At 51.6% G+C, this 26,908-nt stretch overlaps 1 protein-coding gene across 4 annotated transcripts in view; it reads right to left on the bottom strand.

Annotated features, from left to right (window-relative positions):
* Positions 1–1,387: 1,387 nt before the first annotated feature.
* The window catches only part of LOC104337252 (radial spoke head protein 4 homolog A-like), a 118,204-nt gene continuing 92,683 nt past the window's right edge, over positions 1,388–26,908 (bottom strand). For 2 of the 4 annotated variants that reach the window (XM_075421420.1, XM_075421419.1), the window contains 5 exons: positions 6,967–7,195; positions 4,583–5,335; positions 3,259–3,412; positions 2,314–2,431; positions 1,388–1,670 (listed from right to left, as the gene is read on the bottom strand). In XM_075421420.1, coding sequence (XP_075277535.1) covers positions 1,433–1,670; positions 2,314–2,431; positions 3,259–3,412; positions 4,583–5,335; positions 6,967–7,176 — 1,473 coding nt within the window. In that variant the 5' untranslated portion in view covers positions 7,177–7,195 and the 3' untranslated portion in view covers positions 1,388–1,432. Of the gene's footprint in view, positions 1,671–2,313; positions 2,432–3,258; positions 3,413–4,582; positions 5,336–6,966; positions 7,196–12,030; positions 13,116–26,908 lie in introns of those variants that run through there. The other 2 variants (XM_075421422.1, XM_075421421.1) reach the window with 2 other exon arrangements.

The raw sequence follows: 26,908 nt of genomic DNA, 5'->3' as shown, positions 1-26,908 counted from the left end.
TTGCACGCCTTTGAATTGCTTTCGAATGAAGCACTCAGTGCTGTCACAGATTCTGCAGATGTTGTGGGTATTGTTCAACGCATTGAAGATGCAATGATAAAAGAGGTCAATAACAAACAACTTTTTTCCTTGCTATTGAAATGAGCTACACTACTTAAAAATCGTGTACATGTATATTTCATAATGCATCTACGGTCACACACTACTCTACCAGGACCAATAACTGAAGGAAATGCTGTAGCAGACCAATTGACAATGGCAGCAGTACTGCCGCGCAGTTTTGAGCAAGCCCGATTATCTGACAACTTCTTTCATCAAAATGCCTCTTCCTTGCGTAAACAATTTGCTTTGTCTCGAGGGCAAGCCGCAGAAATTGTTTGCGTGTGCCCTGGTTGTCAATGTGTTACACCCATATCATCATATACAAGAGTGAACCCCCGTGGTTTACCAGCTAATGAGTTGTGGCAAAGTGATGTTACACATGTATCAACATGTGCTCGACTGCATTATGTACATGTTAGTGTGGATACTTTCTCAGGATTTCTGGTAGCCACTGCACGTACGGGAGAAAAGGCACGCGATGCGAAACACCACTGGCTAAGATGTTTTGCCACTATGGGCGTTCCAAAAACAATGAAAACTGATAATGGTCCAGCTATGTTTCGCAGACAATTTCTGTCTTCCTACAGGACCGGGGTACACAACATGTTACACGTATACTGCATTCTCCCACTGGACACAAGCCATTGTTGAACGTGTCCATGGGACCCTCAAAGCTATGGTAAATAAACAAAAAAGGGGGAATCCTATGGGCAGTGTTACCCCACAGGAACAGTTAGACAAAGCATTATATGTACTTCACTTTTTAAATCGTTCTGATCATCAATTATTTACAACAGCAGCTGACCACCAATTCGGGATGGTCCCTCCGTTTGTGGCTCGACCAAAAGTATGGTATAAAGAATTTGGGGAATCGCAATGGACAGGTCCTGCGGAACTAATAACGTGGGGAAGGGGGTACGTGTGTGCCACCGGAGTTTGAACTTCTCCCGAGGACGCTTCCTATTGGCCCGTGCAGACCATGCGCCACGGCGGAGCGTACCACTCTCCAAGCGCTGACGGGGGGAACGGGGGTGGCAGGGAAAGTGTAGCGAGGGGCAGGTGGCTGAGGCGTGCCGCGACCCCTCCCCGCCTGTCGAGAGCCCTGCGATGGTCGGCCGCTCTTCTCGGAGGAGTCGGCTTTGCGGTGGCGCCTCCCGCGGCAGCAGCGCGGCGCCGGCGGCGGGGAGGGCGGCTGCCAAGGGCAGCCGGCAGAGAGCAAAAAAGGCATCATCCCTGCACGGGTCAACTAATTCATGACTTATTTATTAAAAGTAGTATTCACGCTTAGATTTTTTTCTAAACAAAAATGTTCCCCCCGCTCCCCCGCCTTTTAGTCATCCTCCTCCTCTTCATCGTCCTCAGCAACGTCTTCCTCCTCTTCCTCGGCGGCAGCTGAGGCTTCTTCCCTGGCAGCCTGGAAGGCCAGCTCCTCTGCCAGAGTGGGGTCTCTCGTCTCGGTGATTTCGGGCCCGCTGGGGTACTCCGCTTGCGCTGGCGGCGGCAGGGCGGGAGTGTGGTTCTCTGGGCTGTATTTGTGACCCCAGCCAAAGTAAATGTTACCAAATTTCCTAAGAAAGAAAAGTGAAAGATCACACATTCTCCCCCTGACAAAACATCGGTGGATTCCTTACTCCGCTGTGCAAAAATTCCCTGTGGTGCAGATATCCTGCAACAGAAGTATTTAAAAGATGGCACCGTTTATTAGTATATCTTCCACTGAAAGGTCTCCAAATGCTAAAATGGTGAAGGCTGTGCTCTGTCACTGCACTACATTGCAATATGACTCCAACTTCACTCCGGTAACTTAGCGCCGCTTCTGACACCAGCTCCAGTGCCCATTTAAAAGCACGCAGCGGTAATGACTGTACCATGTGCAGTGGACACGAATGAACACTCGAACCACAGGATGTAGCTATTTTTGAAAAAAAGTACCACAGACTCAAGAATACAGGTTTTAAATCAAGGGCCGTGCCCAAATACTAACTGGACATTTACAGCCATCAACTTTATACTAGCCTTTCCAATGATTATTCATTTCCAGTCTTAAACACATATTTACTGTTGCTGTGCACGTTTAGGTGGCCCTCTCCATCAGTTTCCAGAAAAGTTAGAATTAGTGAATTAATAATAAAACAACCTTGACTTCATTAGAAAGGTATCTGTGTTTAGCATATACAGTCTGTGTTGTAACCACATCATCTAGAGACTCACTTGCCAGATGCAAAGGCGTATGCTCCGGGCCATCGGTTAGACTGGAGGACTGCGACAGCGTACTGCGGGATCAGGTTTGTAGAAGGCTGAGCTGTCCAAGCAGGGATGTTTTGAATTCCTGGAGGCAGCCAAACACACACAATCTATGAATAAATTGACTTAAGAGCCTCTACAAAATATTTAAGACTGAGCTACAAGACTTTCACAGAATTCCAGCAATGGCTGTATTAAGTTGCATGTTAGAAGAGCCTGAATTCGGAAACAATAAATGCAGGCACTGTGTTCAGACAGGTGGTTTGGATGTATGGGTAGGTATCACAGGAATGCCAATAGAGCCACGTACAGAAAAGATCATGCTCCTGAAATTCAGTAGTACTCACCGCTGTTTCCTTTGTCAAGGACTGTTTATGACTTACAGATAAATTATATAGTGATGTTTCACCTTGATCAAAGAATGGAGAGTAGGAAAATACTATTGATGTAATCTAACATTCAGGTTCCCGTATTCCCATGATTTGCTGCAGTAATATGCTACAGGATCTAAATTCTTACTTGTACATCTGTGTGTGTGTGTAAGTATATATATTTATTTATCTATGTGTGCACATGCACCTTTTTTTTTGTCCAAAACGATGATTGAAAAAGAACAACATATTTCATGTAGTGAGTTGTCCTGAACTTGCAGTAGCCTGACAAGTCTGCAGTAATTTTCCTCTTTATTCTCAACAAGATTGTTAACTAGTAAACCCAATTATTTCAGTTTTAATGTCAATACTCTTAACCATTTTGTTTTTGATCAGTTTCATGAAAGAATGTGCTGACCCTACAGGGGCAAATGATATTGCTCCATGAAGTGTCAGAGTCCTACAACTTCAAATGTTACTACCTACATGCCAACATTCCTAGTGGCTCTCTATCAAAAACTTCATATTCCATGAAGAATACCTTCATCTTCAGAGACTGGAGTGAGAAGAGGAGGTCCTGTTTCTTGCTGTAGTTCATCTGGCTTCTCTGCTTTTTCCTCCTCTTCTTCTTCTTCTTCTTCTTCTTCTTCTTCTTCCTCTGATTTTTGAAAAGGATTAAGCCAAACACAGCGACCCTATAATTGATATGGAAAAATAACAAATACATGTAACAAACACTGACAGAGTGCAAGCCAATGAAAACAACTGGCTCAGGCACACGCACACACAGTTAGGGGATGGGTGGGGGAAAGAGAAAAGAAAAATATTTATTCTGTAACTGGTATATTGTTGTCAGCATATTGTATCCTCTTGGCAGAGTGTTCCCTATATCCGTCATTCCTCCCTCATCCCTGCTTACTATTTCACAATAACCTTACACCTCTGTCATCAGCTTTTTGTTATTTCATAGTGTTCAGTTCCTTGACAGTTCAGTTTGTAACCTTGCTAGATTACCATTGTAAGAGGCTACCACTTATGGACTCTGCCCCTTCCTTTTAAAGTCTGCCTTGTTATTTAGCTACCAGTTAGAGGAACATAACAAAATGTTCTTAAGATTCTAGTGCATACAGATTTTACTTTTACAACTGTTGTTTTGCTGGTAATAATTTTAAACCTTATTTCCTACCATTTGCTGTTATTTTACATGAGCATTCTTGAATTGGTAGACTGGCCAGCAAGTCATCCAGCAATGACCATCAAATTAGTAATACCTCTTTCCACCACTAGCCTGATGCCACAAATATTTTATGCCACAATTTTACTTACAATATTTTGGTTTTGAGCTTTTTCGTTTTCATGTTTCACGGAAGAAAGTAAGCAACAAAAAATAAAGCAGAAGAAAGCATCAAATAAGTTCTCTTTAGCATACAATCATAAGCTATCTGCATTTTAGCATCCTACCAAAGAAAAGAGAATTTAAAACATTTCTTGTCAGCTAAGGACTTAAAAAAATAAAACCTAATACAGAAGATCACCAGAAATTATTGTTATCTATCATGGCCTAACTCCATACTGTTATCTACAGATAGGTTTTCACCTCAAGAACACACCACTGAAAAAAGTACTAAATCTAGAAGGTTCCTAAATATATATATATATATATATATATATATAAATATGTGCAGCAAATTTATGTATTATATACTATATCAAACATATTTTCTGTAGAAAAATATTCAGTCCAAAACTGTTCCTGGAGAATAGTTCAAATGTGCGGGTGGGGAGTGTCACTTACATTCTGAAACCCTACAAGTACTACAGTGTGAATGGTATCCGAGGAGCTTGTGAGCTATGCCAGAACATACCTGCCTTAGAATACTCTGTCCATGGTGTACCCACGCGGAGAGAGAATCCACCATTTCAGCCACAGAAAGAGGCTGAAAATCGGGGTTTTCTTCATATGTATCTCTTCCTCCTTCTGCCTCCTCCTCTTCGTCTCCTTCTTCCTCTGCAAACTGGTAAAATCCAATGGGAGAGATGTGGGTTCCCGCTGAGATGCGAGCTATCTGCGCACGCAGGTAATTGGCCTCATTTCCAGGGAACGGAGGAAAGCTCACAACAGGAGCATCCAGCCTACCAGTGAAGAACTTCTTGATTTTCCTGGCACAGACAATCTGGGCTGGTGTCACTGGAGGCAACTTCACCCAGGGTTTGCCTGGTTCATTACAGACAAAGTAGACATATTTATTAGCCCCAGTCCCATTTTCTTCTTTTGGGATGACAGGTGGGGGCTTATAGGTGGACTTTGGTGGTTCATCTTCTTCTTTCTCCTCATCTTTGTCTTCGACCTCACCCATCCCTTTCCCTCCTTCCTCAGTACCTTCTTCCTCTTCTACTTCTGCGTCCTCTTCCCCCTCACGGTACTGTACTTCAGCTATAATATAGTTCATCTCTAGGCCCAAAATTTTGCCCCAGAAGCGACAGGTCTGGATTGGCTGAACACTAATAAGTTTTTTAAGGGCAAGGAATATGTGAAAGGATTCATCTTTGCTCAAGCCAATTCCAGCCTGTTCAAAATAAAAGGCTGTTTCCATCACATTAGGTAGAGGGGTCTCTCCCTGTGAAAGAAGACCTGGAGTTAGAGCTGAAGAACAGTATATTAATCTGTTTGAAAAATTAAACATGTTATCCACTGAATGTTATACTTCACTTTCCTGTAGTCCACTTGTTCTCTCAAAGTGTTTTGCACACATTGATTCACTACATCTTCCACTACCATTTACAGAAATTAAAAATGCCATTTTAAGGGTACAAAAGACAACACAGATGAACTGCAGCATTTAGAATACAGGATTTAAAAATTCAAACTCACTTTAATTGCTGAAAAATAAGGAAAGTCAGAATTCTTGCACAGGATCTCCAAAGGACTTCAGTGCTAGGGCATGTCAGCTATGTAAGAGACCTTGATGGTTGCAAACCATGTAAATGTGCTTCCTTGTATTTGTGGTAGATGCATTTGGGGAAAATATAATACATATCTTATGTGCTTAGACACCAGACCAGCAGTATTTGTCTGGAATTCATGTTTTTCTTTTGAACACCTTGGCATAAAGCTCCCTGAATTTCTTAAAATACTGGCCCCTGCTCTTACTAAAGTCCATAATAAGACTGCAGGTGGCTTCAGTGGAAGCAGAACTAGGCCAATACTGAAGATTTCATTAAATATTTCCATTCTCTATCATCCTTCTCTCATTTCACGGGGGTAGGTGATTATACCACACAGACAAAGATACTCGAAGTACACAGCAGGGTAGGGAATACGGAAGAAGTAGTGCTAATTTCATATGGAATCTCTTTGGCCCTTCCAGGTTTATTCTATCAAAGCAAGATAGACAGGAGTACGAAAAATGCAAAATTCCTTTCTGAAATACCCTACTTTTTTCCATTTTTACCACGGTATACTGTTACTGTAAAATAAGTAATAGGATATGGAAAAGATGAAAGACTATGTCTTCTGTTGTTATTATTTGTATTCTGCAATGGCAGTTCACTTGAATATATACTGGTAACTTCATATGAAAATCAGCATCTTGTTCATTAGTTTCCCTTGGTTATTATAAGAATTCTATTTTTGTTGGATACAAATGCTTCTGCGTATAAGCAACAGAATACTGAAAAAAATCCCCTGTTTTAGTAAGTGGCTTTTCAATTCTAGTAGTTCTTCATTATATTTTTTTTCAGTTGGAGAAGGACAGTCTGGAACCACAGCTGGAGCTGGAAGGATCACAAAATTTGCCATTGTCTAATTTACAGTAGCAGCTGTGCACAATATTCTGGAACTGGTGTCCAGAATTGTGGTCACTTTAGGTAAAGAAATGTCACTTTTAGCTAAAGAAAAAAAATTTGGATGCAATATTCCACGTTGAACTGGCATGTGGGAGATACTGTAACCTTTACTTTCTGTTCATCATCTCTAGAACATCTATGATTTTAAAGGCTCAGGATATCAGATTTACTACAGGAAAAAATCCCAACCAAGTAACCAGATGGGTTTTCTTCTTCACAGCTAGACATGGGACCAAGTCGACTATGAAGAGCATACCTGGTACTGTGGCCGCAATTATTTTTAACGTCATGAGAGGCAATACTACACAAATCACAATTCCTCCCTTCCTCCTTTCCCTTCCTGCCATCCTCCCATCCATTCCCTGGTATATACAACATCTGTTTTTCTCTGGTAGTAACTCACTGTCTCTTCTTCCAGTTCTTCATCTCCTCCATCTGCCTTGAGGAACAAAGATTTACGCTTTTCTGCAGCTTCAAATGTTGGAAGAATCTCATGTTGATCTCGAAGAGTGTCCATTTTTTTCTGAAACTGAGCCCACTTGACATCCTTGCTGATATTCTCAATTATGTCTACTGCATTTGTGGGCTGCTCATCCAGGATCTTTGTTAGCATACTAGCAAGATGATCATATCTGTCATATAAATGTAAATATTATTGGCCTACTATACAAAAGTCTTAGAATATTATGTTTTTAATATCAAAAGTAGAAACTAATCACCTGTAGCTTTAGAGGAACCTCAGAGCTAGTTAGAAGAAAGGGGATCATGCAGCATTACGGGAAATTAGACTTGAAACTTGTGGATAGTTAGGGCTTGGCGGTCGGAAGATGTCGCGCTGTACGGAAAGGTACGGCCCCCCTCCTCTCCTGATAGCCAATAGCGTTTAGCCCATGACGTAAGCAGACGGAAGTGACGCTGTAAACCTAAGCTATATAATACTGTGCTACTTATCAATAAACGCCATTTGCTGTCCACCACGTTGGTGTCTGCGAGCTGATGGCCCGAGCGGCCGGGGGGTAGGTCGCCGTGCCGTTCCTGAACCAGGTCGCCACGCCTATGAAGGCAACAAGTGGTGCCGAAACCCGGGAAAGACTCGCCTCGAATCGGGTGAACGGCGGCCGGAGCGGCAGGACCAGCCCGGCCGGGAGGATGCTCCCGGACCAACAAGGAGGATGGAAGCCCTTGTGAAGGTCGTATCGCAATTACATAAGCAGTGGGGTATTGATTGTAAGCCCAAAGATTTTACGCTCGCAGTTGCGAGGCTTTTGCAAATTGGGGTCATTGACCAGCCAGTGGATATTCTCCACCCTGAAGTGTGGGATAAGTGTACTAAAGCGTTAGCCGAGGAGACGATGTCCTCGGGTTGTGGGAAAAACCTTAAGTCGTGGGGGAAAGTCGTACAGGCCCTGCAGAAAGCTATACAAGAACAGGAGACCTGGAAGGCGGCAAAGAACTGTTTATTAGCTACCCCAAAATTGGGAATCGGGGCAGCCACACAGACTTTGCATCCTCCAGACGAGAACGGTTCTGCTGAGCCTAAAAATCAGCAAGAGGGCGACACGTCCCCTCAACTCCCGAACCTCGACCCGCTTACAGAGGGAGAGAAACAAGCCAAATCCTTCTGGGGCGGGTTAGCCGAGGAGGCTAGGGGCGCCGCGAAAGAAACAGAGTCTGAGGAAGTCTGGCCCACACCACCGCCCTATGCGCCCCAAGATGGCGCCGAGCACAAAGGAGAAGGGCGGGGCGAAAATTCCTTTCGCGATAACAGGGAGGAAGCGCTAAAGTTGTCAAGCGCACACAAACGGGAGGCGGAGGAGAACAGGGGGGAGAGGGGCGGTGGGAGCGCCCAAGAAGGGGAAAGGGGGGCGAGCGGGGGGCAGAGAGCCAATCAGAGCGTGCATTTCAAAAGATGCGCCTGTGGGGTGGACACCCCGCCGAGCAGAGGGCGGGGCGGGTCCGGGGGGGAGGAGCAAAAGACAAAGCATTATATGTACTTCACTTTTTAAATCGTTCTGATCATCAATTATTTACAACAGCAGCTGACCACCAATTCGGGATGGTCCCTCCGTTTGTGGCTCGACCAAAAGTATGGTATAAAGAATTTGGGGAATCGCAATGGACAGGTCCTGTGGAACTAATAACGTGGGGAAGGGGGTATGTGTGTGTTCTTTCAACAGGCCCTCTATGGCTACCAGCAAAATATATGAAACCATATCATGAGGTGGAAGAACACCACACAGAATCCGATGCCAGATATGACCACACTCACTCTCAAGGAGCAACCTCTGACGTGGAAGCGGAAGAGATCCACTGCGGATGATCCTATTACCTGGGGAAAACTGAACAAATTACAGCAAACACAAGTACTATGATGGCTGCAGTGGGTGCACCACCCACTCCGATTAATACATTTCTTGCATATTTGGCAATTGTCTCCCACAACAGCTCTTTGTATAACGAAGCAATCTTGGAGGGCACGGTGCACGTGATTTTAGAACTGAGTTTGCGCAGAAGCAAAGGTCAACTAGCAAACACCCTGAGCAAAAGTATAAACCTTCATCTGAGGGCTCCTGACAACTGTCAGTAGACATGTACAAAGGATATTAATATATATAAAAAAAAGGGGGGGGGGAAACGATAAGCACTTCTCAGAAATGTACTGATTATGTATGTTAACATGGCATAAATATCTAGTAGTAGTGTCTTTTCGGTACGCACATTTGGGTGGAACTATCCCCTGTGCGTCCAGTACTGCAGTAAAGAATGCCTGCTTTCTAGAACTCCAAAGTTAAGTTTTAGAGAGTGAATTATTTTCCGCTTTCCGGTAAGCACCCCAGATGGGACCTTGCTCCTGAACCTCAACGATCCGAGGGACCGCAGGACCTCCGGCCGGCACCGAGGTATTCTTGGGGAGAACCTCTGATCCCTAGACTGAGAAGTTCTGAGCAAGAACCATCAATAAGGTAAAGGCATTCTTCCAGTGCTCTTTCTTGTTCCCTGCCCGTTAGTTGTAGTGAAAGCTTCACAGCATTGGGCTGTATCCCTGGGGAGAAAGGAAAGTGCCCTTCCTAAAACGGAATTGAAAAGAAAGTACTCTTCCTGAAACCGAGCCTCAGGAATTTGTCTGTTAAATGTTGAATATTATTGCAAGTCTTGTCTATTTGCAATATTTGGATTTATGTTGAAAACTTGGCGTGCTTGTGCGTGTGCAGTCGCGACTATGCTTGTGTGGTTTTATGTGTTTGTTGTCACAGTCTTTGTATTTGTGTGATCTGATGGATTTATTTGGTTTCTGTGATCAAACGGATTTGTCTGGACTAAGTAACTGCTTTTGAGTCTTCCGGTTTGGTGAGTTCTGCAGGTATTGATTATTTCTGGTTTTTGACTTTGGACTGTTGCATTTGGACTCTGATTTATCGGGACTTCAGAAGCATTTGATGCAACAGGGAATAGATGTGGTGATGTTTGCAGATTTATGCTTTCATGTACATTGGTTTTAGCCTAAATAGTTAATGAGTCATGCTTCTAGATGCATTGATCTTTACCTAGGTGATTAATATAGATAGCCAATACTAAATGTTATGGATGTTTGTATGTGTGATGAGTATAGCTATAAACCAAGTGCAAATTTACTGAGCTCGTATCATTGATCCACCATTATTTCGACCCCTAACATGGGGCAATGCATCCCCTCCGATTGGCAAGAATGATATGTTGTGGTCAGGCAGTGCTTGGATCCCACCATCCAACACAGAAAGAAAATTGAATGCAAGTAAGTCAATCTATACCCATATGTGAGGTAACAGATTTGCTGTCAATATGTATCATTCTCAGGCTAATTTGATCTTTCTTCACGCCCAGCAGGTTATGGTGTGCACTTCACATCTATATGTCTTTTATTAGCATTTGGGTTCTTATGTCTGTTTTTAGTATTGTAGTTTATGTGGGCCTCTGAGAAAGTCGTAGAAAGCAGAAGGCCGAATTATGTCAGCTCTTATCATCAACAGTGTCTGGCTAAACAAAAAAGGGGCAGATGTGGGAAACCGTGTCACCTGAGACAGAACAGCACTCTCTCATGACCCTGAAGGATCAGCGCATCTTTTTCCTCCCTTTGCCGTTCTCAGGAGATAAGCTGTTTTCACACATCCAGCTGCAAAAGATCCTGGAGAACAGCAACCGTGAACTGGCATCCACAAAGCCACCAATCCAGAGCTGATTGCTCTAGTAACTATTGTACTAGTATAGAAGGTATTCACTTGAGCAATAAAATGATTCTGATCGAGCACAAGACTGGAGTCCGTGTCGTCAATCTCCTCATTGAGCAGCCTCTGGCTGCTACCCACCCGGGGCTCGTGGTAGCACAGACACACGGGGTGCAAGTTTCAGTGTGAGGGAGAGGCACTGGAACGCCCATGGGGACCTGACAACCTCCTGCTGCTGCAGCTTGGGGAGCTCCCTACATGCAGATCCCAGCCAGGCCGGGGGCCGCTGCAGAAGCAAATCTCTCTGCGACCCTCTTGCCACCTGCGTGTGGGAGAAGAGGGCGTGACGACAGGGATCGTGAGAAATGCTAGCGCAGTAACTCTCTTTTGGTGATGTGAATTCCAGCTGGTGCCTACTGCGGGACCTCACTGCCCGTGTGGATGCTGAGGCCAAAGGAGGTGCCACAGGTCAGTGACTGTTGTGGGACGGCAAAGCCCCGCAGAGGACCACTGCTGACGGTGGTTGGGTGAATCGCCGAGTCATCCGTCTCCAAGCTGTGACCCAAAGAAGCAGCAGCAGCAGGAGCTTCTGCTGTGCTTTACTAGAGCCACTGGCCCTGTGTCGCGTTAATTTGGCAGAAAATAAACCCCCTTGCTCTCTAATGCTCTTCACCGGAGTGAGAGGCTAGGTGCGGCTAGGTTTAAATTCTGAGTGATATCCAATTTGCCACTACCAGCCCAGTCGCGTTTAATATGTATATTAAACTACCACGATTCTGGATACACTAATAGCAGTCTGCACCTTCAGTCCAGTCGTGCTCATGAACTAGCACGGCTGCATTTGGTCGCGTTCAGTGAGAAACTGTGACAACTGGCTACTTAAACAGTGCAGTTTTATTTGTGCAACAGATATATAGGTTTTTTGAATTGCCGGTGATAGTGACTGTCTGCAAGAAAGCACGTGCAAATGTAAAACGCGTGAAAAGATCATAAATAATACAGCCTGGCTATAAACATTAGGGAGAGAAAAGCGCTTAGTTTAAGTCTCACCCAAGGCGTCCCAAGGGGGGGAGAAGCAAGGCTCAGCCCGTCCGCCAATCCTGGTTGTCGGAGGCAGTCTGAGGTGGAGTTTCCCTTGACTTGCTCACGGTGTTATCTTCTTTTCCTCCGAAGATCTTCTTCTCCGAAAATCCCCCATTTCCCTGGCTATTTTTATAGCCTTTCTACCTTTAAGGTGGAGTTTGAGTGACTGTAGTCATACATACCTTTTATCATGATTGGTGTAAAATTCTCTCGCTTCACGTTTAAAGGTATAGTTTACGAAACATCGAGAGCGCAGACTCGAAGAGGGGTGGTCGCACCTCGGAGGCGGGTAGCCTTCAGGATGGAGGTGTGTTTTGGTATTAAAATGATATTAAAACGAGCAAAGTTCACGAGAGGATAGCATTTTGGCAAGGTTTCGAAAACCTGTTGGCTCAGAGGGCCAGATGAGCTGCTTATCAGTTCTAGAGAACCATTTCTTCCCGCTTTATCATCACGGAGCAGGGCCACGGAGTCTCCACTCCGTTCCGTCCTCTATGGTACATTGCAGGGAGTTGCTGTATGAGTGGATTCCTTGCATGCCTGCTGCAGCTGTGTCCCATCCTCAGAGCTCCTTTTGATTTCATGCTTTTCCTCAATGGGTGAACACTGCTACGTTTTTCATATAAACCTTAATTTTTAGATGTAAAACCTTAATTTTACTAATAATTCCACACCCTGGAAAGGCCAAAGGGCAGCTCTGGGACTCCAGCGGAGAGCCTTTCCCTTTCAGGTGCTGCTGGAGCAGTCTGCGGGCGAGCTGGAGTCTGTGTGGTAAGAGCCCTCTCCTGGCCTGCAGCTCATCTGGTGGGGTGGTGGGAGGCAGCCTGCTGCTGTTTGCGCTCCCATGCATAGCGCCCAGGGCTCATGACTTTCCCTCTGGCTTCGCCTTTTGCTAAAGCTGGCTGTGAAGGGAAGCACTCCCAAAGCAGGGAAAGAAAAGCAGGCTGGAGCACCTGTGTCTCGGGTCATCTCCGAGCTTGGAGGCTCTGGGAAGGGGCTGAGCAGCTCCCTGACAAGATCTGCTTTCCCGGCGCCTGCAGGAACTTGCTTGCTCTGCTGGACGAGCAAGCCCAGGTGGTGAAAGAGCTGAGGAAGGAGGTGGCACACCTGGCCGTGGAGATGAGCCACGTGAAGAAACTGATCCTGCGCTTTGGGAAAGAGGGCTGGGATGGGCAGGACCCCGCACAGGGTGCCAAGTTTAACTGGGCCACGCCTGGCAGCGGATGACTGCCCCAGTCCTTCTCGCGGTGCGCTGGGGACTCCGATAGTTCCGGCCTGGTCCCAGAGAGCGGTGAGACAGGAGTGCCCTCCCACGAGCAAGGTGCGCCCAGACCCACGGCCGCACTGTGGCTGTGGACACAAGCGCTCTTGCCGAGCCCTCGCTCTTCTCATCAGAAGGCTTTGAGCCTGGCAGCTGTTTGGACCAGGCTTGTCTTGCGCTTGCTGACACGGGCTCCTTGCCAGCACTCCGTGGTCACACTGAACAGCCTGCTGACACGGTGGTCTCCCGAGTTCACTCGTGACTTTCCCAGGAACTTCAGCACATGAGAATGGCAATGTCTGCGATGCCTTTGGAAGAGAGCGTCCGGATGTCTGCCTGGGTTCTGAAAAGTGCAGGTATGGATGCGGGCAGGCAGGTCTCGTTGTGCTCCTGCTTAGCACTGCCCAAAGGAGGCCGTGCTGCAGACCCTGCTCTGCGAGGGAGGGGGAGGTGAGACGAAATGCCAGTGCCCAACAGACCGCCTGTGGCAGAGCGGCTCTCCTGGGCTCACCCCAGTCCTGCCCTTGGGCCCCCCACAGGTGCCCCTGGCATGGCCCTGCCAGCACTGCTGTGCTCTCCCTCTCCACTGAGCTTTGCTTTGCTCTCCACACAGTGGGGCCTCAGCTTGGGCCCCCTGCCCTTCCCACGGGGGGTTGCAGTCTCCCAAGCGCCTGCAGACCTTCTCTCTGTGCGGCTGCGAGAGCGATGCTGCCAGTGGGCATGGGGATCCCCTCCTTTGGCCGGGGCACCTCTGAAGGAGTGGGGCCGGGCGCGGGACTGGCTGGCAGCCTTTGAAATGCCCTCCAAGCCTGGGGCCTCTGACAGTCAGCTGCTCTCTTCTCCCTTCAGGGGACACCATCGACCTGCAGCCATCGCCCAGGAGTTATGCAGGGCTCTGCAGCGTGTTCTGGTTCCTCCGTGATCTGAACCGTCTCGATACTTTTGTGCAGGTGTGGTAGCAGAAATCATCAGCGCTGCTTTTGTTCCTGCTGGTAAGGTGGAGGGCAAGCCCCAGGGTGTTTCCCCTCAGGACAAAGGTGTTGCTGATGCCCAGAAAGAAGAGAAAAGAAATTAAAAACTAGGAAAGCAAAGCGAGGCAAAGCAAAGTATAGCTAAAGGAAAGAAAAAGGAATGGAAAAAAGCAAAGAGAAGCAAAGGAAATAAGGCAAGAAAAGGAAAACAACACAAGAGGAAAAGAAATGAATAATAAGAAAAGCAAAGCGAAGCCAAGGAAAGCAATGCAAAGAATAAAATGCCAAACAAAGAAAGCAAAGAAGAGAAAAGGAAGGAAAAACAGGGAAAGCAATGCGAGGTAAAGCAGCCCTTCGTCACGTGTACTTGCTCATACTCTTGCCCATTCTTGGGAAACACAGGGTTTCCATGCGGCAGGCGTTTCTACATGCTTCTCAGGTTCTACACGACACCAGGGAACTAAGTCCTGTTAGGGAAATTCCCTTCCCCAACTCTGGTCTCGGTCAGGCTTTACAGCAGGAAAGTCTACCACCTTGCTTAATGCCTATTAGCTCACATTGTACCCTGCAAAGTAACGAGCTAGGGGAACTGCCCTGGAGACTTTGCTGTTGAGAGGCAGCAAGGTGGAAGCAGGCAGTTCTGAACACACCCAGGCAGGAGGAGGGCTGCTGCACTCGGGCAGCTGTTCCCACCCAGTCACTTTGCAGACAAGGGCAGCTCCACGTCAAAACTGCCCTTCTCACGGGCTGGAGGAGAAAAAGGGGATGCATTTGCTCTCCATCATCACGCAATTCGCATCACTCAACATTGTATTCTTCCCACTGACTACAGCCTTTGGTGCCTTTTCATGAACTAACGGCCCTAAAAGCTGCTCTGACCAATCTACCATCTCACCGGCAGTTTTGAGCATGCATCCCAGGGCGATGGGCAGGAGAAACGGACAAACTCATGGGTTGAGATAAAGACACATTAATATGACAACAATGGAAACACTAATACCAATACTACTGCCAATAATAATGAATATGCAAAACAAACAATATACAATACCATTTTCTCACTGCCCAATGACTGATTCGCAGTCAGTTCCTGAGCAGCAACAGCAGAACCCGTGGGTTTCCCCGAGCTCACAAATTTCACCGATTTCGCCAAACTCACAAAATCCACATAGCTTGCCAAACTCTGGGAAAATGACCAACCTGCCGGAAAAGTTCGAACCCCCACAAGAGAGAGACAACAGAATTTGAAAAAAAACTGGATCCCTGCCCCCTGCAAAACCTGCCTTTACCACCTGAGCATGACACCTTTGGTACAGACTCTTTCCATTGGCCAGCTTGATTTCGCTGTCTGGCTCTGCTCCCTCCCAGCTCTGGCACACCTGCTCATCAGCAGAACATGGGAGGCTGGAGAAAGTCCTTGATTTCTTAGGAACAACTAAAACCACCACTCTTATCAACACTCTTCTCATACGCAACCCAAAACACAGCAGCTGCGGGGAGGAACACAAGCTCTAGCCCAGCCGAAACCAGGACGTCATCTTTGGGTTCCTGTCCAAATGGCGCAGATGCATTTCCTATGCTCTTTCGTAGCAAAAACACGAGTAAGCACTTGTTTACTCTGAGGATGGCGCAGCACTCCAACAGCCTGCTCAGACGCGTTGTGCAGTGCCCTTCTCCGGAGATCTTCAAAACCCGCCTGGACGCGGTCCTCTGCAGCCTGCTCTGGGGGAACCTGCTTTGGCAGGGTGGTTGGAGCAGATGATCCCCAGAGGGCCCTTCCAACCCCTACCACTCTCTCACTCTGAAAACAGAAACCTGTGCTCTTTGGCAGTAAAGGACCAAGTCGTTTCTCCAGTGCTCTCGCCTCACTGTTGTTGACCACATTGGTGTGGAGAATGCCTGCGCGTTTGCTCAACAAACTTTTGGTCCTAAAGCCGGAACACGCTTTGGCGAGCGGAAACTTGTGAAATACACTGCTACAGAAATGTAAAGTACAAGAGCAGCTCCACCGTTTCTCACAGCGTGGAACTGGTGTCCCCCAGCACAGCTGACGTGGAACAGCTACTGCAGGCTGTTCCTCAAGCCATGCCTTACTCTTGCCCAAAGCAGGCAGGTGCCTAGCACAGCACATAAGGAGACTGCTACTAAAGCAAGAAGCGCAGGCTTTCTTCCCCACTGAGCCAGAGCCCTGACAGCAGGGGAACTCCCAAGCCACTCTGAACGGTACAGCGCCCACGCTCAGCTCTCACTGGCACTTGCTGGCATCCTTCCTCTTCCTCCTCGGAAGGAAAGGACAATTCCCAGCAGCACTGCTGAGAAGCAAAGCTACCAGGTACTGCCTGGGCTGAACTGTGCTCTTGCTCCAGGCAGAGATCTTCTGCCTCCGAGGCTTTTCCTGCAGACAGCAGAGGTAGAAAACAATGTCAACCAGAAGCAGTCGGTGATTGCACTACGTCCACCCTTCTCCCTCAGCAACGAGGTAGGTTCGGAAGCCAGTTGTCCTCGGAAGGTTTTCTCGCAATGTATTTTCTTGAACATACCATCGCCTCTACTCCTGTCCCCTTGTACCAAGCTTCTGTAGACCTCCGCAATTTTCTAAGTCTCGGCCATGACCCCACCCCTCACAGACCATACTTACTGGCCCCCTGGCTTCCCTTCCAGAAAGGTCTCCCGGGAGGCTCTGCTACTCTTCACACAGCTTCAACCACAGCTGCAGCATTCAGTGGCCACATCTACCCCAGCCACCCTCCCTGCCTGGACAACGGCTGCAGCACACTCGAGGCAAAGGGCAGAGCCCAGCTCTGCACCACCAGCGCTTTGCCGGGACACAGCAGAGCACACACAGCCCCAGCACCTCCTCAGACAATCTTGCGCACAATCCGCTCCGATTCTGGGAGCACGCAGCGGCGGGTGCCGTCTCCTCCTGGCTGTCACGCACACGGGGAAAGCGCGGACCCCTCCAAGGGCGATCCAAAGCTCTTTCCCCACCAGGAGACTAAAAGACCTCGCAGCAGCACTTGACGGAGGGCTGGGGAAAAGCAGGCCGCCTTGCCTCACGCCCTCGAGGGCCTTCTTCCTCTCTCTGCGTCGCTCCAGTCAACGCAGCACGCAGCAGCACATGCAACCGTCACAAATGCATTTGCCAGGTGGCACAAGGGGGCTGCGGATGCAGCTCGGTCCGCACAAGGCTCGGCTGAATCCACTTCTTCTTCTTCCCCCTCAAAAAGACTCTTTAAACACAAAAGCACTTGCACCCACAGCCCCCGAGAGCCGCTCGTAGGGGCTAGGGACACCCCAGCCCCCCTTAACCCTCTCCCTCCCCAACACGACCTGGGCAGCCTGCTGGGGCGGGACGGAACACAGGGAGCCCCAACGTTCCTTCCTGGACACGTCCCAGAGTCCTTTGCACCCAACGGCCACCACAGAACATGGCGCAGCCACCACTGCGGCTCCCACCCTGCGGCCCCCGCACCCCTCCTGTGCCCCGGATCCTGCACACTTTTGTGCTCCCCAAAACCTGCTACCCCCCAGGTAGGCACCCACCCCAATCCCTGCAGTTCGCGCACGCTCTCGGGGCCAAGAGCGGAGCTGACTGCCGGCCATTGCTCCCACCTCTCCTGCAGCCTCAGCCAACTTCTGCCAACTGCCCGCGCAGCAGCAGCCCTTCCCTGCAGCCTGGCCACCCCTGCTCTGGAGGGCTCCCCCGGCATGGGGGACACCCCGGGACGCCCAGCCACCACCACCAGGTACGGCAGCCCTGTCTGCTCGGGCACCCTGACACCTTCGCCACCTCCACCATCCCCAGACCCCGGCCACCTTCAGCACACCCAGACCCCAGGCACTCCCACCACCCCCATCCCCACCGCACTCTTCGTACGGGGCTTCAGCAAGACCGGGCGAGCGTCCCTGCCCTCGCCTGCCTGATGCGCGCCCAGGAAATCCCATTTCCAGACAATTTCACAAGCACTTGGGGCCATCTCTCCCGTTTCACCTCCCAGCAGGGACTCTCTTCCCCAATTCCCAACCCTGTCCCACCAGCACAGCAGCTCACCCCGCGAGGACCGCCCCGGCCACCACCTCCCCACGTGCCTGGCGCAGAGCCGGGGGATGTCCGCGATGGGGGATGGCTCGGCGGGTGCCCATGGAGGGTCCCCCAGGCCCACCGACACTTGCTCTCGCCCACACAGGGCTGCAGATGGATCCGTCTGGCTGCTGCTTCTACCCCCGCCTCTTCCACACGGAGTGGGCCAGCACCCACCTGCCTCCACCGCCCACCCCCACGCTCGCCCACCGCATCGCTTCTCTGCCGGCTGCTGCCTTGTGGGGCCCCAGGGGCTGTGGGATCCCCCCGGCCTGGCCAGCCCCTGGGACCCCGCAGGGCCAACCACCACACCTCGCGCCCTCCAGAAATCAGAGGACACCGGTGGCCCCAGCTCCCCCGGCGCTGCGGACATCCAGCCCCAGCTACCAGCATGTCCAGGGGAAGCCTGTGCAGATGCACACCTCTGGCGTGGCCACCCTTGTGGGGGCAACCCCAGAAACCCACATCTGCCCAGGCAGCGACGTCCCCCCCAGCCCCTCTCCTGCCCCCTGCTCCGTTGGGGACATGCCCAGTGACCTCTCAGTGTCTCTGGAAGAGGCCCTCAGGATCTTTGACTGCTCCCTGGACACTGAGCGGCTGAGCCAGGATGGTCCCGACAGCGGCCCCATGCCCGCGGACCCCACTGACACCGGCGCTGCCGTCCCCCCCTGCCCCTTGACCTCACTTGCGCTGCCCCAGGAGCTGCTCACCCCCGACTACACCGTCCCCGAGATCGCCTACGCCATCCTGGGCCTCGACCAGTTCGTCATGGGGCTGCAGCCCCACGAGCCCTGGGGGGATGCGGCCATGGATCTGCCCCCATCCCAGCCTGCCATGGCACAGCAGCGGGGCAGGAAGCGGGGGAGCAGCCCCTCGACAGAGCCACCCAGCAAGTGCCGGGCACTGGCAGGGAGCACAGGCTTGCCGGGGGGAGATTAGACCCACTGCAGGAATGGGGGGGGGAAGTGGGGGGGGAGGGGGAAGGAGGAGGGGGAGTGTGTAGGGGGGGGGGGTTTAGAATAGCTTCATAGCACATTTTCTCTTGTTTATTTTTCTCATTAAAAGTTCTTTCTCCAGAACGGCTCCGTGCCTCTGTGGGAGGGCGAGGGAGCACAGGGGGCACCAGGAAACGGCACCAGAGAGGTGCAAAAGGTGCTGAGCCTGAGACTGGAGCCGGTGAGCCCCAGAGGGCACCAAGACCACCCGAGGGCCCATGAACATCCAGCGGGGCAGGCAGTGCCGGGGGTACTCCCCTGTCCCCTTCCCCAGCGGAAGCAGCCCTTTGGCGGGGCAGCCAGCACGCACGCATCCTCGCGGGACTCACGGGCACGGCCCCAAGCACAAAGCAGCACGCAGCCCCTGGCACAAGGACAGACCCTGGGGGTCGGTGGGGGGACGGACAAACACGACAACAAGGGCTCCAACGCCTTCGTCTTCAACACAACCACTGTCCCCTCTGGCTGGGACCGGGTTCCGTGCAAAGCCCTTCAAAGCCTCAGAACAACCAAGCCCTTCCTCGGCTCCCACCGCGCTCAGCTCCGGAGCCCGGCTTTGCAAAACAACCCCAAATCACACCAGCATGCCAAGGGATTTCTAATGGAAACACCAGTAGTAATGCATTCCTGAAAGGACCTGTGCTTTGGTGCAAAAGACAGATCCTTAGATGGGTTAGCTGTCTGCCAGACATTTGGAGGCTCGGTCTGACTTTGATCTTGAGATTTTGCCGTTTAGCAGGCCAGCACAACTGTGTGACCAACTAAATGCACTCCACAACAAAACGTGCAGAATTAACTGACCTGTGTTTTCGGCTTTGTCAGAAATACAGTCATACATACAGTTCTCTACCCTACTTTAATGAGAGTATCTTGCATAAACCTCGGGTGGTAATGGTGTCATTTTTCTTTTCTTTCATAAAGAGCTAGCACCACCTGCTGTAATTTAGCCCACCTCCCCCTGCTGAAAGGCCAAGATAAAGCCAAAAAAAAAGAAATCATTCTCTAGCATCTTAACACGCCCATATTCCCAGCACAGGATCGGACTAAGTGTCAGGCCCAGCTCAAGGGAAAGACAAAGACATGCAGGAGGAGGAGAACCTGGCCCTGACGGTAGGACCTGTCTGATCTGGGATTGTTGTGGAACCCACAGCCTCAGCACATTACCGCTTCCCTTTTCACTGGGGCTTCCGGTACAGAAATGACAAACGCTGTTCTCTTAGTCATCACTTGCTCCAGCCACCAAGTCACAGATCCTAGGAAAGCTACAGAGATAAGGAGGCACCAAGAGAGCAACAAGACCGGAGCAAAACACCCTGAAGGACATGATATACGTGATCCTGGAACTGAGTTTGCGCAGAAACAAGTGTCAATCAGCGAACAGCCTGATGAAGAGGATGGCCCTTCATCTTGGGACCCCCGAAGACCACCCAAAGATGCTAACAGACATGCGTGAAAGATATTTACATATGCTAATTAGTTCCTAGAAATAGAATGAATATTTACATGTGTGATTGTATTTAACCTGAAGCAACAGGGTGTCTGGTGCGCACGTTTGGAGGAGAAATGCCCCGTGTGCCCGGCGCCGCAATAAAGAATACCTGCTTAACAGTATACATTGTACTGTTAGGTTTTTTCCTACCGGATCTTCGAATCATGGGGGAACCTGCTTTGGCAGGGTGGTTGGAGCAGATGATCCCCAGAGGGCCCTTCCAACCCCTACCACTCTCTCACTCTGAAAACAGAAACCTGTGCTCTTTGGCAGTAAAGGACCAAGTCGTTTCTCCAGTGCTCTCGCCTCACTGTTGTTGACCACATTGGTGTGGAGAATGCCTGCGCGTTTGCTCAACAAACTTTTGGTCCTAAAGCCGGAACACGCTTTGGGGAGCGGAAACTTGTGAAATACACTGCTACAGAAATGTAAAGTACAAGAGCAGCTCCACCGTTTCTCACAGCGTGGAACTGGTGTCCCCCAGCACAGCTGACGTGGAACAGCTACTGCAGGCTGTTCCTCAAGCCATGCCTTACTCTTGCCCAAAGCAGGCAGGTGCCTAGCACAGCACATAAGGAGACTGCTACTAAAGCAAGAAGCGCAGGCTTTCTTCCCCACTGAGCCAGAGCCCTGACAGCAGGGGAACTCCCAAGCCACTCTGAACGGTACAGCGCCCACGCTCAGCTCTCACTGGCACTTGCTGGCATCCTTCCTCTTCCTCCTCGGAAGGAAAGGACAATTCCCAGCAGCACTGCTGAGAAGCAAAGCTACCAGGTACTGCCTGGGCTGAACTGTGCTCTTGCTCCAGGCAGAGATCTTCTGCCTCCGAGGCTTTTCCTGCAGACAGCAGAGGTAGAAAACAATGTCAACCAGAAGCAGTCGGTGATTGCACTACGTCCACCCTTCTCCCTCAGCAACGAGGTAGGTTCGGAAGCCAGTTGTCCTCGGAAGGTTTTCTCGCAATGTATTTTCTTGAACATACCATCGCCTCTACTCCTGTCCCCTTGTACCAAGCTTCTGTAGACCTCCGCAATTTTCTAAGTCTCGGCCATGACCCCACCCCTCACAGACCATACTTACTGGCCCCCTGGCTTCCCTTCCAGAAAGGTCTCCCGGGAGGCTCTGCTACTCTTCACACAGCTTCAACCACAGCTGCAGCATTCAGTGGCCACATCTACCCCAGCCACCCTCCCTGCCTGGACAACGGCTGCAGCACACTCGAGGCAAAGGGCAGAGCCCAGCTCTGCACCACCAGCGCTTTGCCGGGACACAGCAGAGCACACACAGCCCCAGCACCTCCTCAGACAATCTTGCGCACAATCCGCTCCGATTCTGGGAGCACGCAGCGGCGGGTGCCGTCTCCTCCTGGCTGTCACGCACACGGGGAAAGCGCGGACCCCTCCAAGGGCGATCCAAAGCTCTTTCCCCACCAGGAGACTAAAAGACCTCGCAGCAGCACTTGACGGAGGGCTGGGGAAAAGCAGGCCGCCTTGCCTCACGCCCTCGAGGGCCTTCTTCCTCTCTCTGCGTCGCTCCAGTCAACGCAGCACGCAGCAGCACATGCAACCGTCACAAATGCATTTGCCAGGTGGCACAAGGGGGCTGCGGATGCAGCTCGGTCCGCACAAGGCTCGGCTGAATCCACTTCTTCTTCTTCCCCCTCAAAAAGACTCTTTAAACACAAAAGCACTTGCACCCACAGCCCCCGAGAGCCGCTCGTAGGGGCTAGGGACACCCCAGCCCCCCTTAACCCTCTCCCGCCCCAACACGACCTGGGCAGCCTGCTGGGGCGGGACGGAACACAGGGAGCCCCAACGTTCCTTCCTGGACACGTCCCAGAGTCCTTTGCACCCAACGGCCACCACAGAACATGGCGCAGCCACCACTGCGGCTCCCACCCTGCGGCCCCCGCGCCCCTCCTGTGCCCCGGATCCTGCACACTTCTGTGCTCCCCAAAACCTGCTACCCCCCAGGTAGGCACCCACCCCAATCCCTGCAGTTCGCGCACGCTCTCGGGGCCAAGAGCGGAGCTGACTGCCGGCCATTGCTCCCACCTCTCCTGCAGCCTCAGCCAACTTCTGCCAACTGCCCGCGCAGCAGCAGCCCTTCCCTGCAGCCTGGCCACCCCTGCTCTGGAGGGCTCCCCCGGCATGGGGGACACCCCGGGACGCCCAGCCACCACCACCAGGTACGGCAGCCCTGTCTGCTCGGGCACCCTGACACCTTCGCCACCTCCACCATCCCCAGACCCCGGCCACCTTCAGCACACCCAGACCCCAGGCACTCCCACCACCCCCATCCCCACCGCACTCTTCGTACGGGGCTTCAGCAAGACCGGGCGAGCGTCCCTGCCCTCGCCTGCCTGATGCGCGCCCAGGAAATCCCATTTCCAGACAATTTCACAAGCACTTGGGGCCATCTCTCCCGTTTCACCTCCCAGCAGGGACTCTCTTCCCCAATTCCCAACCCTGTCCCACCAGCACAGCAGCTCACCCCGCGAGGACCGCCCCGGCCACCACCTCCCCACGTGCCTGGCGCAGAGCCGGGGGATGTCCGCGATGGGGGATGGCTCGGCGGGTGCCCATGGAGGGTCCCCCAGGCCCACCGACACTTGCTCTCGCCCACACAGGGCTGCAGATGGATCCGTCTGGCTGCTGCTTCAACCCCCGCCTCTTCCACACGGAGTGGGCCAGCACCCACCTGCCTCCACCGCCCACCCCCACGCTCGCCCACCGCATCGCTTCTCTGCCGGCTGCTGCCTTGTGGGGCCCCAGGGGCTGTGGGATCCCCCCGGCCTGGCCAGCCCCTGGGACCCCGCAGGGCCAACCACCACACCTCGCGCCCTCCAGAAATCAGAGGACACCGGTGGCCCCAGCTCCCCCGGCGCTGCGGACATCCAGCCCCAGCTACCAGCATGTCCAGGGGAAGCCTGTGCAGATGCACACCTCTGGCGTGGCCACCCTTGTGGGGGCAACCCCAGAAACCCACATCTGCCCAGGCAGCGACGTCCCCCCCAGCCCCTCTCCTGCCCCCTGCTCCATTGGGGACATGCCCAGTGACCTCTCAGTGTCTCTGGAAGAGGCCCTCAGGATCTTTGATTGCTCCCTGGACACTGAGCGGCTGAGCCAGGATGGTCCCGACAGCGGCCCCATGCCCGCGGACCCCACTGACACCGGCGCTGCCGTCCCCCCCTGCCCCTTGACCTCACTTGCGCTGCCCCAGGAGCTGCTCACCCCCGACTACACCGTCCCCGAGATCGCCTACGCCATCCTGGGCCTCGACCAGTTCGTCATGGGGCTGCAGCCCCACGAGCCCTGGGGGGATGCGGCCATGGATCTGCCCCCATCCCAGCCTGCCATGGCACAGCAGCGGGGCAGGAAGCGGGGGAGCAGCCCCTCGACAGAGCCACCCAGCAAGTGTCGGGCACTGGCAGGGAGCACAGGCTTGCCGGGGGGAGATTAGACCCACTGCAGGAATGGGGGGGGGAAGTGGGGGGGGAGGGGGAAGGAGGAGGGGGAGTGTGTAGGGGGGGGGGGTTTAGAATAGCTTCATAGCACATTTTCTCTTGTTTATTTTTCTCATTAAAAGTTCTTTCTCCAGAACGGCTCCGTGCCTCTGTGGGAGGGCGAGGGAGCACAGGGGGCACCAGGAAACGGCACCAGAGAGGTGCAAAAGGTGCTGAGCCTGAGACTGGAGCCGGTGAGCCCCAGAGGGCACCAAGACCACCCGAGGGCCCATGAACATCCAGCGGGGCAGGCAGTGCCGGGGGTACTCCCCTGTCCCCTTCCCCAGCGGAAGCAGCCCTTTGGCGGGGCAGCCAGCACGCACGCATCCTCGCGGGACTCACGGGCACGGCCCCAAGCACAAAGCAGCACGCAGCCCCTGGCACAAGGACAGACCCTGGGGGTCGGTGGGGGGACGGACAAACACGACAACAAGGGCTCCAACGCCTTCGTCTTCAACACAACCACTGTCCCCTCTGGCTGGGACCGGGTTCCGTGCAAAGCCCTTCAAAGCCTCAGAACAACCAAGCCCTTCCTCGGCTCCCACCGCGCTCAGCTCCGGAGCCCGGCTTTGCAAAACAACCCCAAATCACACCAGCATGCCAAGGGATTTCTAATGGAAACACCAGTAGTAATGCATTCCTGAAAGGACCTGTGCTTTGGTGCAAAAGACAGATCCTTAGATGGGTTAGCTGTCTGCCAGACATTTGGGGGCTCGGTCTGACTTTGATCTTGAGATTTTGCCGTTTAGCAGGCCAGCACAACTGTGTGATCAACTAAATGCACTCCACAACAAAACGTGCAGAATTAACTGACCTGTGTTTTCGGCTTTGTCAGAAATACAGTCATACAGTTCTCTACCCTACTTTATTGAGAGTATCTTGCATAAACCTCGGGTGGTAATGGTGTCATTTTTCTTTTCTTTCATAAAGAGCTAGCACCACCTGCTGTAATTTAGCCCACCTCCCCCTGCTGAAAGGCCAAGACAAAGCCAAAAAAAAAGAAATCATTCTCTAGCATCTTAACACGCCCATATTCCCAGCACAGGATCGGACTAAGTGTCAGGCCCAGCTCAAGGGAAAGACAAAGACATGCAGGAGGAGGAGAACCTGGCCCTGACGGTAGGACCTGTCTGATCTGGGATTGTTGTGGAACCCACAGCCTCAGCACATTACCGCTTCCCTTTTCACTGGGGCTTCCGGTACAGAAATGACAAACGCTGTTCTCTTAGTCATCACTTGCTCCAGCCACCAAGTCACAGATCCTAGGAAAGCTACAGAGATAAGGAGGCACCAAGAGAGCAACAAGACCGGAGCAAAACACCCTGAAGGACATGATATACGTGATCCTGGAACTGAGTTTGCGCAGAAACAAGTGTCAATCAGCGAACAGCCTGATGAAGAGGATGGCCCTTCATCTTGGGACCCCCGAAGACCACCCAAAGATGCTAACAGACATGCGTGAAAGATATTTACATATGCTAATTAGTTCCTAGAAATAGAATGAATATTTACATGTGTGATTGTATTTAACCTGAAGCAACAGGGTGTCTGGTGCGCACGTTTGGAGGAGAAATGCCCCGTGTGCCCGGCGCCGCAATAAAGAATACCTGCTTAACAGTATACATTGTACTGTTAGGTTTTTTCCTACCGGATCTTCGAATCATGGGGGAACCTGCTTTGGCAGGGTGGTTGGAGCAGATGATCCCCAGAGGGCCCTTCCAACCCCTACCACTCTCTCACTCTGAAAACAGAAACCTGTGCTCTTTGGCAGTAAAGGACCAAGTCGTTTCTCCAGTGCTCTCGCCTCACTGTTGTTGACCACATTGGTGTGGAGAATGCCTGCGCGTTTGCTCAACAAACTTTTGGTCCTAAAGCCGGAACACGCTTTGGGGAGCGGAAACTTGTGAAATACACTGCTACAGAAATGTAAAGTACAAGAGCAGCTCCACCGTTTCTCACAGCGTGGAACTGGTGTCCCCCAGCACAGCTGACGTGGAACAGCTACTGCAGGCTGTTCCTCAAGCCATGCCTTACTCTTGCCCAAAGCAGGCAGGTGCCTAGCACAGCACATAAGGAGACTGCTACTAAAGCAAGAAGCGCAGGCTTTCTTCCCCACTGAGCCAGAGCCCTGACAGCAGGGGAACTCCCAAGCCACTCTGAACGGTACAGCGCCCACGCTCAGCTCTCACTGGCACTTGCTGGCATCCTTCCTCTTCCTCCTCGGAAGGAAAGGACAATTCCCAGCAGCACTGCTGAGAAGCAAAGCTACCAGGTACTGCCTGGGCTGAACTGTGCTCTTGCTCCAGGCAGAGATCTTCTGCCTCCGAGGCTTTTCCTGCAGACAGCAGAGGTAGAAAACAATGTCAACCAGAAGCAGTCGGTGATTGCACTACGTCCACCCTTCTCCCTCAGCAACGAGGTAGGTTCGGAAGCCAGTTGTCCTCGGAAGGTTTTCTCGCAATGTATTTTCTTGAACATACCATCGCCTCTACTCCTGTCCCCTTGTACCAAGCTTCTGTAGACCTCCGCAATTTTCTAAGTCTCGGCCATGACCCCACCCCTCACAGACCATACTTACTGGCCCCCTGGCTTCCCTTCCAGAAAGGTCTCCCGGGAGGCTCTGCTACTCTTCACACAGCTTCAACCACAGCTGCAGCATTCAGTGGCCACATCTACCCCAGCCACCCTCCCTGCCTGGACAACGGCTGCAGCACACTCGAGGCAAAGGGCAGAGCCCAGCTCTGCACCACCAGCGCTT

The sequence above is a fragment of the Opisthocomus hoazin genome, chromosome 5, assembly GCF_030867145.1.
Source record: "Opisthocomus hoazin isolate bOpiHoa1 chromosome 5, bOpiHoa1.hap1, whole genome shotgun sequence".
Classification (NCBI taxonomy): Eukaryota; Metazoa; Chordata; class Aves; order Opisthocomiformes; family Opisthocomidae; genus Opisthocomus; species Opisthocomus hoazin.
This window is presented reverse-complemented; position numbering and strand designations above follow the sequence as displayed.